Raw genomic sequence first — 14,694 nt, forward strand, 5'->3', positions numbered from 1 at the left:
TCTCGGTGCTGGTTGCTTCTCCTGGATGGCCCTCTCTGTCTCCTCGGACCACCTCAGCTTTGTGCCATATTGCCCCTGGACTCTGGATTGATGGGTCACACGTGCCCTGGTTGGAGCTCACCACAGACCCTTTCCTCATGCTGCCTGTGAACTGGCCAATGAGAAAAAGCCAAGAAATCAGCGTATTTTAAGGATTAAAGAAGGAAAAAAAAAAAAAAGAAACAACAACAACAACAAAAGAGCAGCAAAAAGAAGACCAACGTGTTCTCAAAAGCCCTGAAACAAGTAGACAGAAACTATAAGAGGCGGAAAGATCAAACCAAAAAAGGTAAGAGATGAAAGAAAAACATGAAGGGCACTTGCTGGGAAGTGTCTTCTACACTTTTTCCACTGTCTATGTAGAAGCGAAACTTGTAAGAAAAACAACAGCGACTCAAAGAATTTCCACTAAAAGATGCTTAGAACAGTGTCTGTGGTCCCTCCCTCCTCTCTCTCACTGGCTCCAGCTCTGACTTCACGTGCCTCAGAATTATACTGGTTTCTTGGTCATGACGCATCTTCTTACTGATATGAGGAAATTAGCTGCCCACTTGCAATATAAGAGCATCTAGGGAAATAATTTGATCAGAGAGAGAAACAGCATGATAGCAAGCACATCCAGCTGACCCCCCTTGGTTCCTCCATGCACTCTAGCATCTTCTTTGCCCATGCTCATTTTTGCTGATCTCTTAAAGCTTCGGACCTGATCAAGTACGGACCCAAGTGGGAAGACGCTGCCCCTCGCCTCTCCTGGATGCCACCATGAAGCTGATGTCCCTGGTGCTGTTCCTCACCTTCACTCTGCTGGCTTTCAATGGTAAGAGGGGCTGAACGTATCAGGGAGGGCAGAGGAGCTCAGAAAGTTGAGTCTGGGTGTTACTTGGTCCCTGAAAGGTCTGGGAAGGAGAATTTGTGCCCTTCTAACCCCACCGAAGACGGCCAGATATTGCCCTCTGCTCCATGAATCCCACCCTTTGCTCAACCCTCCATCTCATTACAGCTGGCCACATCCTACCAGGAGTAGCAGAGGGGGAAAGCAGGGAGCAGAAAGTGTGGGCCAGAGCGGGGAGTTCAGCCGTGCTGCCTTGCCACCTGAGCCCCAAAAAGATGTGGAAGCAGCTGCCTGACAAGACATCCGTGCTGTGGAAGCGGCATGGGGGAAGGTACGCCAGGGCCATGTCCTCAGATCCATGTCCTCACGGGGGGACTGGGGAGGATGGGAGACACTTTGAGCCCCCTTTATCCTTCCCCACATTACTCCCATCCTGCCCCTCTGCCTCGATCTCACCTTTGCCTCTGGCACGAGCCGCTCACTTGTCCCACTCCCAGCACCCGCCAGGAGCCACACGTGGTGCTGGAGGTGGGGTACTCAGGCCTTCGGAAGACGGCGCTGCCCATGAAGCCCCGGGTGTCAGTCCAGGATTCCGCCTTACGCAATGGCAATTTCTCCCTGCGAATCAACCCGGTCTGGAGCGAGGATGCCGGGCTGTATGAGGCACAGGTGACACACAACACGGAGGTCAGGAGCTGCCAGGTGGAGCTGGGCGTAATTACAGGTAGGAGAAGATGGAAACCGTGGAGAATGTTGATTGTAGGACCGGGGAGGTTGTAAGGGTGGGACGGAGTGGGCATGCCGTGTTTGCCAGGGCAGGTTAGAGTACAGGCAGCAGCCTCCTGAAAGCGCACAGCTTCCCGCTGTCTGCTCTCAGCTCTGGAGAGAGGACTGCCTGAGGGACAAAGCTAGGACAGGAGAGGCACAAAGGGATGGTTTGGTAGTCCCCCTGTGATCTTAACTCTCCCCGCTCCCCTCCCCCCCGCCGCTTCCTCTTTCTTGCAGTAACCCTCAGTCCACCCAGCCCTGTGGTAGAAAATGAACCGATTTTGTTGAGCTGCAACTCTAGCCACCGGGCCAACCTTGTGGAGACGTGCTGGTTCCACAACGGGCGCCTGGTCCCCACCTCCGGGACCTTCTGCTCCTCGCATGGGGCTCTCTCCATCCTCCGGCCAGCCATGAGTGATGCGGGCTCCTGGCGCTGCCAGCTCAGATACTCCGACAACGAGATCATTTCTGCCACGTACAACCTGCGAATTCTAGGTGAGCTCAGCTTCTGCGTTGCTACACCAGCATCCCCAAGGTGCTCCCTTTGATGTGACTGACCAAGCCCAGTGGCTCCAGCTTCCCAGCTCCCACCCTGTCCTCACTTCCCAGGCCAGTCACCTTCCTGCGGAGCTCTTCCCAGCCACCACCCCACATTGTCCTCTCTCTCTGGCTCAGGTTTTGACGGCCCACCCAACCCTGTGGTCTATGCTGCAGCTGGCTCTGCAGCTGATCTGCCGTGTACCCTGAGCTACCTTCCCAGTGCCTTTGGGATCAACCTGGTGACAGCCCACTGGAGCCGCCTTGCAGGAGGACTCTTGCAAGACTGGGGCATCTCCCAGAATTCGAGCAGCAGAAGCTTCCCGCTTCATCTCCCTGCGGTGGGGCCGGGTGATGCAGGGCAGTACCACTGTGCTGTCTCTGTTGGCAGCAAGAAAATCAGCAGGGACGTGACCTTGGCAGTGGTTACAGGTGAGAGGAGAGATGGGGAGGTGCATCACTTCTCTGGGGTCCCCCACTGCTTGCAGATAAACCTCCCCGCATGTCAGTCTGGTGAGCATGGGTTCCTTCTGCTCATAGGTTCCCACTCCAGGGTGGGAAACAAGGTCTCTATTCAGGGCGTTACACTGCACTGGACTCTGCTGAAAGCAGGAGTTTTCCTGGGTAACTTGATTATTCTTCTTAAGACTGAGGAAGACAAAATAAACTAGAGGAAGTAGTAAAGGAGGGGTGTAACAGAAGAAGGAGGGATGAGGAAGAGATGTGGACCTGCCTGTAGTCTTTCCTGAAAGTATTTTTTTTTCCTTTGCTGCAGTTACTCCAAGCATCCAAGGACCGGTTTCTGAGGGGTCTCGCTTGCTGCTCATGTGCAGCCTCACACACCCCCGGGGACATGAACGTTTCCAGTGGAAGCACCTCGACTCAGCCCCCACTAACAGCAAGCTGGCTGTGGCTACCTCCCGTAACCTGGAGAGCCACAGACCCCAGATGCGCCCTACTTTGGAAATACCCCAAGTGTCACAAAAGGATACGGGCACGTGGGAATGCAGTGTATATGGCCCAGAAGGCAAACTGGGAGCAGTGGAGTACGGGCTGCAGATCACAGGTACTGTCCCCCCATGGATTGGTAACCGATCCCTTCTTCTCTCCCTATTCACTTCCCTGGTGCCCCTTCCTCTCCCAGCCTCACCCTGTCCCTCTCCCCTTTGACTGTTTGGATCCCGTCTTGTTGTCATCCTGTCTTAGCTCTCACCAGTTCCTCCTGTTGCTCTTTCCAGTTCCCTGCACCCTTTCCCAGTCTGCCCGTCTTTGTGCAGTCCCAGCCTTGCCCCAGTGCAAAATCAACCTTCCCCTCCTTCCTAACTGTGGTTCCTCCTCACAGGTGCCCAGGTCTCCAGCCCTCCCACCATCTTCAGTGGGCAGGTTACTTTTGGGCTCACACTCACCCTCTTCCTCCTGCTTACGGCCTGTGTTCTGGCTCTGGCCCTACAAAAAAGGGTAAGTGTCCATCACCCCATTTCTGTTAGTTTTCCTGTACATCAGCCCTTATTTGACCTTCCCCTGGGTACCCTAGAGACAGCAGTGAAATGTCTCGGGGACACAGCAGCCAGAGGAAGAATGGGGCTTGGGCAGCCTGCTGAGGGTCTCATGGACATGTAGTGAAAGCTGTATCCTGGGCAGCGGCAGGTCTGGCTAACCATGGCACTCGTCCGGCAGCAGGTCAGACACTTCAGAGGAGGGGTAAAACCTCCCATGAGACAGTCACAGCCCAGCCTTGAAAAGCTTCTTGTTTATTCTCCCAGAGATCAAGCCACACCGTAATAGACGAGGGTTAATTTCCAGGCTTTTGTAGGTGCCCTCTCTCTTATTCCTTATCAGGATGGTTTGATGTAACAGAGTCTCCTGTTTCATACAAATGCCTGCTGGTCCCCAGACGCTGATCTCGATGCAGGTCTGTTGTTTCTGGCTCAGCCCTCACACCTCGGCTGTCTGCTTCCAGCAACTTACTGCCTGTCGTTTGCTCAGCTTGTTCCAGTATCTCATCTTCTGAAAATTCTGCCTTGCCTTTATGATCCCAAAGACCAGGCCAGGACTGATCCCTCCCCAGCACACCACTGGAAAAAAATGTGCAAACAAGTCAGACCGTTTCTCTGCAGTTTTCATACTGTTTCTCTGCAAATTCATTACATGGCAAATTCTTCCTTCAGGGTTTCCCTTTGCTGACAAGGGACACCTTTCGTTAGTAGCTGTGATGTAGTTGCCTTCTACTTAGCTTCTCAGAAAGGGCCCACAGTGAAAATCCCCTTCCAGTGAAGAAGGGGCCAGTGGCTCAGAGAGATCTCAGGTTGGAAGAGCTTGCCCTGGCAAAATAGCTGAGTACCTTGAACCTGCCTTGAGCTGAAGATGAGGGATGTGACAGCATTGATGCAAATTCTTAGCAAATCCCGGTGGCTGGAGGCTGAAGACAGGCAGCATCAGAACAGAAGCAAGATAGGCATTTTTAAAAAAAGCACTGCGGGTAGTGCTGGAGCGACTCGTGACTGGTTCTTCATCATCAGTCCGTAATCAGCACTGATGGTAATGGATAATCTGAGGCAGAAATCTACAGTTTCTGGGTGACTTTCTTGACTGTGCAAGTCCAGGACAAGATGATCAGAACCACCCTTTCTGGCCCAAAACCTTGGACAGGAACCCCTTGACAATGTAACTGTAAAGCCTCAGCTAGCAGGAAATAGGATATGTGGGTGTCCAGCTGTTAGCTTAAACAGCTCTAATCCAGCCAGGATATTTACCACCTCAAAGCATTTGTATATGTCCTCATGGCCTTGCTTTGCCAAGTAAGGAAAGCTCCTCTGTTGCAGCACAGGTCCTCCGTCCATGGATGGTCCTCATGCCCTTCTCTGCAGAGTCTCCCCGGTGGGCTGAGCCTTTGTGAGAGTGTAGATGAGGTGCCCTGAGCAGAGATATTAGCTCTTCTCTTGTTCTCTCCCTCTCTCTGCTGGCATTCGCTGAGATTACATTTGCTCTTCTTGCATCTGTTGAACACTGACTGCTCACTGGTATCCCTTGATGGGCTATTGCCCACACATTAGGAATTCCTGTTCCAATCCCCTGAGCCTACCAACGTGTGGTTGGTAGTTGCATTTCATTCACCCCGTCATTCAGTTTACTGCTCCATTCTCCTAAAATATCTGGGTCTTGGGTGACATTTTCATCCTCTTTCTTCCAAATGAGGCTCCTCAACTTTACCAGCTACATAACTTGTTAGCACTTTCACAGTCTCTGTGTGGACCAAGCATTAATGACTGTGGGACCAACTGATCTTTGAAAACTTGTGCTTACCATTTCTCTACAGCCTGACAGAAACCTGCCAGCAAAATCCCAGTCCCTTCCTCTTAGCTGAGATCACACCTACCATGCCATTCTTTTACTAATCTCATCTTTCTTGCTGTATTGATTGTCTGTGTGTCACCATATACTTTATCATTATCAGGAGTCCTGAGATCTACCTCTTTTCCATTGCCTAGAAAGTCATGTGTTAAAGCAAGATGTGAAAGTGGTTCTGTCTTTAATCTGTTCTTATCTTGTTTTGGGTGAACCTTCATGCCTTTAATTAGTCTCTCTGAAAAGGTGTTGTAAAATCTGGCACACCATTGAACCTGACAGTGGCCTGACCATTGCCCAGATCATTTTTTGCTCTCTCTTAAGCACGTCCTGTCTTTGTTATTCCTTATGCCCATGACACCACAGAGGATAGTGTTGAGCCAGCCTTCCCCAGAAGATACTGCATGTCTCGGAGAGTAGGACTGGGGGTCTTCCCTGGCTCTTGGAGGGAATGGGAGCCTCGTGGTTGCAAGCAGTAGGACCATGTCTTCCATGTCAGGGAGAAGCCCAGACTTGTGCCATTCAGTCTCCCTCCCATGCCTGATATTGCCCCTTTCTTCTCTTTCAGGCACGGTCTCCTGCCTTCCCAGCGCTGGAAGGGATGGTTGCAGTCACTGTGCCGAGGAAGAAGGAGATAGAGGAAAACCAGAAAGAAAAGATCCAGCAAACTGAGTGCTGATGGGAGCAGGGACACCGGGCTCAGTCTGCATGGGAGGATGAAACTCTGTGTGCCATGCTGCAGAGAGATGGGCACCATGCAGACCTCTCAGGAGGGTCTAGGGATGGCATGAACATAGCATGAGGCCGTGGGAACTCTGTACTTGAAGAGGGGCTGGAAGCTGCGTACCAGGGCAAGACAGGACTCACCACTGCAGTAAGGCGGCAGGCAGCGCAGACGCTTTGGAGCTGTTGGGAATATTTGAGCCAGTAGCTGTTCCCTGCTTCAGTGCCACTTCTCTCTCCCACCCTTTGCCCCTCCTTCACAGCCTCTCTCACAACCTTTCACTGCTGGGACACTTAGATGCAGGAGATGGCTGGAACCCAGTTCCCCTGCAGCCTGATGGCATTTTCTCCTCCCTGCCCGCTTTCTTCTCCCTCTCCCCCCTCTGCCCTTCTCTTAAGTTCATCCAGTGGCAGAGGGTACCCCACAGAGGACTGTACATGTTGCACATTTTGAGCATTTTATTTTATTAGAAACTCATTTTAGAACCTAAAATAAATCCGTCTGACAAAAAACCTGCTGGCTCCTGCGTGTGCTTGTAGAGGATTGCGCCTATTGATGGTGCCGGGTGCACCTCTGCCTGTGTGAAGCAACTTCTAAGGACTTTGCTGCCTTCTCTTTCAGTTCTGTTTTACTGAAGTTGCCAGTTAATTGCTGACATTTTCACAGTGGGGAAGGGGAAATTAAATGCCACTAGAGAAGAAAGAATCACAGATTCAGTCTCTCCTTTTTGCTGTGCTTCAGAGCCTTTTTTTTTCCTCCTGTCTGGCTGTCCCTGTTTATTCCTTCATTTATTCCTTTAGTCCTCACATTTTCCTGATAGATCTTCAACTGATGTTAGGGCTCTCTGTCACTTTCCTCCTGCTAAAGATGTACTTAGTAACGTAAGCGTGAGTCCGCCAGGTCCCATCTCTCAAGACTTTCAAAGTGTTTAGGTTTCATGTAGTCAGAGAATGCTCTTCACCTCCTCTCCAAAGAGCCATGGAGGACTGTGGTATTGCTTTTGAACAGTCATTGCATGCCACCCCAGAAGAAAGCCTCACTAGTAAAGAGAGTCACACAAGTAATTTCTCCCATATGTGTCCCCAGGCTGTAGCTGCTCAAGGAGGTGGTGGTACAAAAATTAAGCTCGCAATGTTTAGGATGGAAGATTCTCTTGACTTGAGTAGAGGGCTTCACTAGCAGGCCAGCTTTTCATTATTTCAGTAGGCACATGAAGAGGCCTTCTTGCTGTGTGGCTCTCACCTTCCCCCCACAAGAGGTTCAGGCACACAGGTAATGAATGTACTCTGGGATCCTCAGACTGCGGGTAGTGGAGCATCACCCAAAAAGTCCCAGCTAGCCCACTCTGGGAAGCATGTATGGACTCCACAGCTCTTTATCTACTCAGCTAGCCATGTATTTTACTGAAAATGATACCCATTTCTCAACTGAGTCCTAGGGAAATGCAGCAGAGGTGCAAGGTACGCTTGTCTGCTTCAACTGTCCCATGCAATTTCAGGCAGACATTGAAACAGAACCAACATAAGGCAGGGCAGTCCAGCCTGGTACCAGTCATCTTCCTAGGCAAACGATAATGCTGCAATTTTTTCAGGTTGGAGTGATGTGTCTAGCTCAGTCTCCTCTCTCTGCCAGATGCTTTGGAGATAGAGAAAAGGTGGGTTAGCCCCAGTGGGGCTAAGGGGCAGTCCAATATTCAGCAGGACCACATCATATTCTCTCAGTGCCTGACAGCGATTTGCTCTCTTCTCATACACAGTGCGATGCTCTCTCCTCCTGTAAGTAATACTTTTAGCATTGTTTGTCACCAGCCTGGATGTTCTCATTGCTCAGGTATGTGCCTGGTCTGTCTTTAAATCTTGCTGTTTTCTTGTTCTTTCTGACTTCCTCTGGCAATCAGTCCTTGGGTCTGCTTATTCATTGTGTGAAAACTGTTCCTCTTTATCAGTTTTGAATTCGAAGCTTTCCGCTTTCATCATCTGTTTTCTTTTCTCCAGTCACAAAGGCTGGAAGAAGAGGGACTCCCAATCTATCGTCTCTTGGACGGTCATTATTCTACTGCCTTTTATCACATCCCTTTTTCCTTATTTCCCCATCCCCTCCTGGCTCATTGCTTTTCAGATACAAACCCCAGATTTTGGGGACCTTCTCCCTGACAGTTTTCAGGCCCATCTCTATGCATGGTCAACTCTCCTTGGATCCTTTGCTCTGGAAGAGGAGGCAGCAGCCCTGTGGGAGAGCAGTGCTGGCTTACATGGAGGCACGGTGCCTTTCTCCACATTACTTCCATCCTGCCCTTCACAGCTCCTGACCTCTTGTCTGCTCTTCTGACTGTAGTTCTCCACTGAACAACAATGAGCTTGTACCGAGCTGTTCACTGTGTCCTCAGTGGAATGCCTGTTGTGATGCCTGGGGCTCTTGCCTGACCTGGTACAGTTACAGTAAGCCAAAGCCTAGAAGTATTTATGCAGTTTACATTTTCCCTCCAGCTACATGACTTTGGGAACAGTGATGCTGAACTTCATTTGCCTTCCTGTTGCTGATGAGCACAGCTTTCTTACGTGTCTCCAAAGCTCTTGTCATTCTCTAGCCCTCTGACAATTTTAAATAGCTTTGTGCCATCTACATACTTGGCCTTCTTGCTGCTTACCTCCTTGAACACTAGTAACTCATGTCTTAATGCAGATACCTTTGGGCCCCACAGCTGCCTCTGATGACAACTGGCAGTTTAATCATCCTCCTCCTCCTCCTCCTCCTCCTCCTCCTCCTTGCTTTCCACCCCAGGGCCAGTCTCAGGCACACAGAAGAGCTGTCCTACTTGCCCCTGTGCAGGGTCAATCCATTGCCCTGGTCAGCCCTGCAGCTCCAAGGGGACAAGGAGAAGGTGCAAGCTGTTCAAGACATAAAACACAAGCTGAGCACTGGATTTTTACTGTAATACAGTTACTCTTGCTTCATGAATCTCCACCAAGAACTGATGATACTTGGAGCCAGTTTGACCAAAGGCATTCACACAATTATGTACGGTTACACTGCAAGACCTGGGTATGCAATAGGCACCTCCACAATCGTTATAATACCTGTAGCAGGTCCTGAAAATACTTTCTTTGTAAGAGAGAGGACAACAGTGGCTGAGGTGAATAATTTGTGTAGGTTAGGGTGACACCATCTACAAAGGCTACGAGGCTTCAGACATGGTTGTGTATAAATAAAAATGCAAATTCCACCAGCACTGAGAATGATATCTGAAGCTTCACAGATGTTGCAGTCTTGCTTTTGTAACCGGCAGAGCACTTCATGCAGATGAGCATTACTGACAAAATACAGGCACTGCCAAAAGTGACAAGCGTGGCCACTGAGCTGCCTTGTTTGACAGACCTCAAGGAAAAATGCTCGAAAGCCAGCCGCCACTAATGCAGAAATAACTGCCCATGGCCACAGGAAGCTTTACCTCCCAAATGCTGCAGGAGAAAGAATGGAGCAACACTAGGAAGTATGAAAATATTTCTGAATCAAAATGGCATAAGGCAAATCAGTAGAGTTAAAGTGGAAGGACCAAGAGCCTGTACAATAAAGCAAACAAATCTGGAAATCTGTCCCAAGCGGAGTCACTAAGTAGGAACAGCAAATAAAACAAATGTCATACGAAGGAAAGAAACCTGATGCTTTTCCACAAGGATAGAGCTACAGGTGCAAAAATCAGATAAATATTTTCAACATACCAGAAGCAGAAAGCTTGAGAAAAACACAGGCAATCCAGTGGATTCCCTTTTGGCAGAGGAAGGCAAAGAAACTGTCATGCATGCAAACTGCTTTGCATTTGACTCCTCCAAAAGGAACGGGAAGAGGTTCTTTAATTCCAAATTAACCTTTTTTTGATAAGAAAGACCAGCACTATCAGAAAAGAAAATCATAACTAGGTCCAGATGTTCTGCATCCAGGACTTCCGAGGGATTTCAAGTAAGAGGCTAAGTAAGTGCTAGCGAACAGTGTCGTCTGACAAAGAAGCAACTAGAAGCAACACATCTACTGTGGTCTTGGTACATTCTGCACTGCCTTTTAAAAATAATAAAAAATTAGAACCAGATCTCAAATTATATAGGACACTAAGGCACACTGAGTTTTGTATCTGCTTGGCAAATCAGTGGGAACAATATCAGCACCAATTCTGGAGAGAAACCCCCAAACTCATGCCTTCCTACTTTGCTTGGATTCCTTCCTCACTTTGATGCAGCAGTGAATAAAACCAAGATATCTGGGGTCCTTCAGTTTGCCTTCCAAAGGTTCCCTCAAACCAAGCTCCTTACGGGAACGCTGCATCTTGTGCCACCCAGTGAGATCCGAGGCACCTGGGACAGAGTTGTTGCCTCCATCATGCTCAAGAGCTTCTGCTCCTAGGTTTCCGTCTTGCTGGCCTGCTAGTTCAATGCAACTCACTCCAAAAGCCGCCATTTGGTGTAGTCTGAAATGGACGTCACCCCCGCCCGGAGGGATGGGTTTTGGGGGTTTTGGGGTAAGAGGACATGGGCCACTCTCGGTGCCTGGGAAGAACGGCAGGGGGTGATGCGCAAGGGCCGCTCTTGGCAGGACTTATTAGTTCCGGTTCTTATCGAGGTTTCTCGTGTTCCTCTTCTTTAACAAACACTGGGTGTCTTCCCCTCTCGTCACCGGGTCAGCATCCCCCTTTTTTCATGGAAAACGATGCAGGTTTTCGGACCGAGGAGGAGGCACCAGCAGGCTCCCTAACAAGCTCTGGGGGCTGGCAGGAGCACAGCCGGCACCCTCCGCTCAGGCCCTTCAAAATCTCACACCCGGGGGGACCGCAGGCACCCAGGGCCCCCCTTCCCCCCCCAGTTGTGTGTCACGTCCCCCACCGCCCCGGCTCCGCAGCCCCAAACCCCGGCTACGTGGTGGCACAGCCTTGGGCCTCATGGCGGCAGCCCTGTGAGGAGGGCACCCGGGCTGAGGGGGTGACGGCGGGCGGGCGGGAAGCGGGGGACACCCGGCCGGGGCTGGCCGGCCCTTGCTGCCCCTTCTCCTCTCCCCCCCTCAGCCTGAGGCGGCTGACTCTCCTCGGGCCGGCTTTCTGCCGCCATCTAGTGTCCAGGCGGGACGGGGATTTCCCGCCCAGCCGCCGTTGCGCTCCCGGGTGGCATCCGTGACCGGTTCCCTCAGGGCTGTGGGCGCCCGTCGCTCGGCTCTCCGGTGACCGGTTCATACGCCCGGGTCCTCCCCTCCCTTCGCTTTCAGCTGGGGAAGTTAAAAGCAAAAGCGCCTCTGATGAGTAGTGCTCAGAAGCAAAACCTTACGGCGTGCGCTGTTGGACTGCATCCCGCTTTAATGCTCCGAGCCTCAAGCTGCTTCCAGCGCGATATTCCAGACCCTCTGTACGGATTAAACCCTGCCGGTTGTGCGTCATAACGATTTCGCCCCCTTCCTTTTGCCAAGGCTGTGAATAGGCAGATAGTAAGCAATACCCGTCCCGTACAGGTCCTCAAAAACTCCCCCAGCCACCTCCTCTCCTGCCTGTTGCATTTCTGACACGTCTTTAACATCGGCTTGGTTTTGTTTGGGCTGACTTTAGCCCCTGTCACTTTTGGTGACGCACTTTTGCAGTTGGTGGTTCTTGGACCGTCCCTCTCTCCGGTGCCCCCGGGCAGTCCCCGACGTCCCGGCTCATCTGGCTAGTCTTCATCAGACTTCACACCTCCTGCCAAAATACAGGGGACCCCTGGCTCGTGAAGAACATCTCTGGAGATTTCCTGATTTTCCACCGTGATCAGCAAATGAACCTTCATGAGATCCGCTTGGAGAGTCCTCTCTTCCCAATTTAACCTTCTGCAGAAAGACTCCAAGCTCCTGCAGAAAGGTGTTTTCCCCCCCAGTACGACCTGGGAGCCTTCCTCCTTTCCGAGGCACACAGCTGTGCTGGGGCAAATCTCCAGGCCTCCTCGCCAGATGGCTGGTTGTTTCTAGCTCTCCGTGCCTCGTCTCAGAAATGCCCCTCAAAAAGCTGAACAGGTGTCAGCTATTCTGTTGCAAAGAGAAAGCTCCTGGCCTTTGAAGCCGCTGACATTCAGGTGCCCAAAGATACGGTTTTCATGCTGTGTTCAACACTTGTCCTTCCATCTCTCCAGTACCACTGAGCAATCGCTAATTTTCTTACATCTGGGTACCCTTTACCCATCAGAGTTCACAGGCACACTCCTAGCCCTCACTGACGTGCAGGGAACTTGGTTTTAAGGAGAGCGTCTCTGGAGGATTCTTGGCTTTCCACTGGGGTCAGTAAAAGGTCCTTCTCAACACCTGATTTCTGAGATCCTTTTCTCCCTTTTCCGCACCTCCTCAGAGAGACTTCGTGTCCCTGCAGACCGTGACCTCCACCCAGTATGCCTGGAAGCCTCCTCTCTCCACTGAGGTCCACAAGAATCTGTTACTCGCCAACCCCGGTTTGTGAAAATATTGCTGGTGATGGGATTAGAGCAAAGAGAGACAGCGCGGGGTGGGTGGGGAGTGTGTCTGCAGGGCAGAAAAGAGGGAAACGTGACAGGCACAAACCTGGCTGGGGGGGAGCGGTGTGTAGTGCTCGGGGTCTTCTTCTCACTCTGCCACAGGGTCAGTGTGTGTTGCTGGATAAGCCCCACTTTCCCCACGGGTGCAGTACAGCAACTGTCCCAGCGAGGTGAGAACCAGACTGGTGTGGAATTTAAAAACCAGTTGAATATTTATGAGAAATATTACATTCAGAAGAGAGAGTGGCTGGCTAATATTATTCATCCCTTTTGGATTCTGATGTTTAATTAATGCTTGCAAAGTGCTTTGAGATGCTTGGATGAAAGTGATACAAACACGTCACCGCACGCTGTGACCTTCAGTCCCAGAGGTACCTGTTCACCACACCGCTGTAGCAGCTCTGAGAGATGAGGCTCCATCCTGAATCCCTTCCCTGGGGTCAGAATAGGTCTGAGGGGGGCCAAGCCTGCAGCTTTGTCACCTCAGACCCACAGCCCTGCTTCTCCTTGCAACTCTGCAGCAAGTTCAAGTGCGTTTTGGAAGCTTTACCCCTTCAGGGAATGCTATTTCTGGTAGATATTTGCAATGACATAAACCAACTGTTTAAAAACAAGCCAGTGTTTCTGCATTACAGATTGCTGGGGAGACAAAATGCAAGCTGGAATCCATGCCAACTGAAGCATCAGCTCAATGCCCCAGAGCCCCAAGCCCCAAGGCACCAGGATCTTACAACCCCAATCTGGCTTTCCTTAGCTCTGTTTTTCCCAGGATAGCCCCTCTCTGGCAGCTAGGGACCAGAAGGGACACTTCTATTTGCAAGCATGTGAGAGTGTTTTGAAGATACCTATGTGATGCGGCAGGCTCTTGCAGGAGAGCCGTGTCTCGGAACAGAGCTTTCACAGGCTCTGGACACTGGCAAAGCAGGTGCCCATCCCATCCCATCCCATCCCATCCCGGCCCGTAGCCTGTGTCCCACACTGGGAAGTTTCTGTCTCACGCAGGTGGCTCTTTCCTCGTGATGGGACAGCTTCATCTTTCTCCAAAAAGACAACTAATGGACCAGCTGTTGCGCCTGAGGCCTGATCAGTGCTGTTCCTTTCACACCTGGTAGCACATTATGAACCTCGGTGCTGTCTGTCCCTGCTCCTCCATGAGTTTGTCTGTCCCTGCCCCTCCAAAGCCTGGTTGCATCTTGTACCCCTGTCCTCCAGACAAAGGGGCAAGTCACTGCCAGGAGGAGAAGAGTGGGTGGCACAGAGATGAAATCTCAGACACGTCTGGGGCTCAGTGGGTTTCCGCCGCCTTGGCTGAGGCTGGGATTCGGAGAGAGAGACACCAAATGTGGGTGGAAAACCACAAAAGCCCCCTCCTCCACCCTACAGAGAAGGGAAACAGCTGAGATTCAGTAGCAGTACAGGTTACCTAAGAGTAACCTTGTATTGGGTTTGCATGGCAAGGTTTTGGTAGCGGAGGGGCTTCTGTGAGATGTGAGCAGGAGCTGACCTCCTGTTAGTCAGAGCTATATTCAGCCAGCCCCAAAACAGACCCACCACAGGCCAAAACTGAGCCAATCAGGGATGCCTATGGCGCCCTTGTGATAACATATTTAAGAAAGTGTAAAAAACACGGCACAGGAGCTGTGAGAGAGGATTGAGAAGATGTGAGAGAAACAGCCCTGCAGACACCAAGATCAGTGAAGAAGGAGGGGGAGGAGGTGATCCAGCCAGGCACCAGAGCAGAGATTCCCCTGCCACCCCTGGAGAAGACCACGGTGATGCAGGTTGTCTCCTGCAGCCCATGGAGGTCCACGTTGGAGCAGACATCCACACCACAGCCCCTGGAGAGTCTGCGCTGGACCAGGGTCCTGGCAGGAGCTGTGGCTTGTGGAGAGAAGCCCACGCTGGAGCAGGTTTTCTGGCAGGAGCTGTGGCCCGTGGAG

General features: G+C 51.3%; 1 protein-coding gene across 1 annotated transcript; it reads left to right on the forward strand.

The window, feature by feature from the left end:
• Positions 1 to 627: 627 nt before the first annotated feature.
• On the forward strand, positions 628 to 6,218 carry LAG3 (lymphocyte activating 3). Its single transcript, XM_075034787.1, has 8 exons — positions 628 to 856; positions 1,040 to 1,202; positions 1,369 to 1,595; positions 1,877 to 2,134; positions 2,315 to 2,608; positions 2,952 to 3,242; positions 3,519 to 3,634; positions 6,090 to 6,218. Exons 1-8 carry the CDS (start codon positions 802 to 804, stop codon positions 6,198 to 6,200), a joined length of 1,515 nt encoding a protein of 504 aa, XP_074890888.1. The 5' UTR covers positions 628 to 801; the 3' UTR covers positions 6,201 to 6,218.
• The last annotated feature ends 8,476 nt before the right edge of the window (positions 6,219 to 14,694 follow it).

The sequence above is a fragment of the Buteo buteo genome, chromosome 8 (genome assembly GCF_964188355.1).
Source record: "Buteo buteo chromosome 8, bButBut1.hap1.1, whole genome shotgun sequence".
Lineage (NCBI taxonomy): Eukaryota > Metazoa > Chordata > Aves > Accipitriformes > Accipitridae > Buteo > Buteo buteo.

Bases quoted from the DNA above. Each gene is read 5' to 3' on its own strand.
- LAG3 (XM_075034787.1), top strand. From the start codon at position 802: ATGAAGCTGATGTCCCTGGTGCTGTTCCTCACCTTCACTCTGCTGGCT. The intron at 1,596-1,876 runs GTAGGAGAAGAT...TCTTTCTTGCAG, and splicing joins GGAGCTGGGCGTAATTACAG to TAACCCTCAGTCCACCCAGC. The intron at 2,135-2,314 runs GTGAGCTCAGCT...TCTCTGGCTCAG, and splicing joins GTACAACCTGCGAATTCTAG to GTTTTGACGGCCCACCCAAC.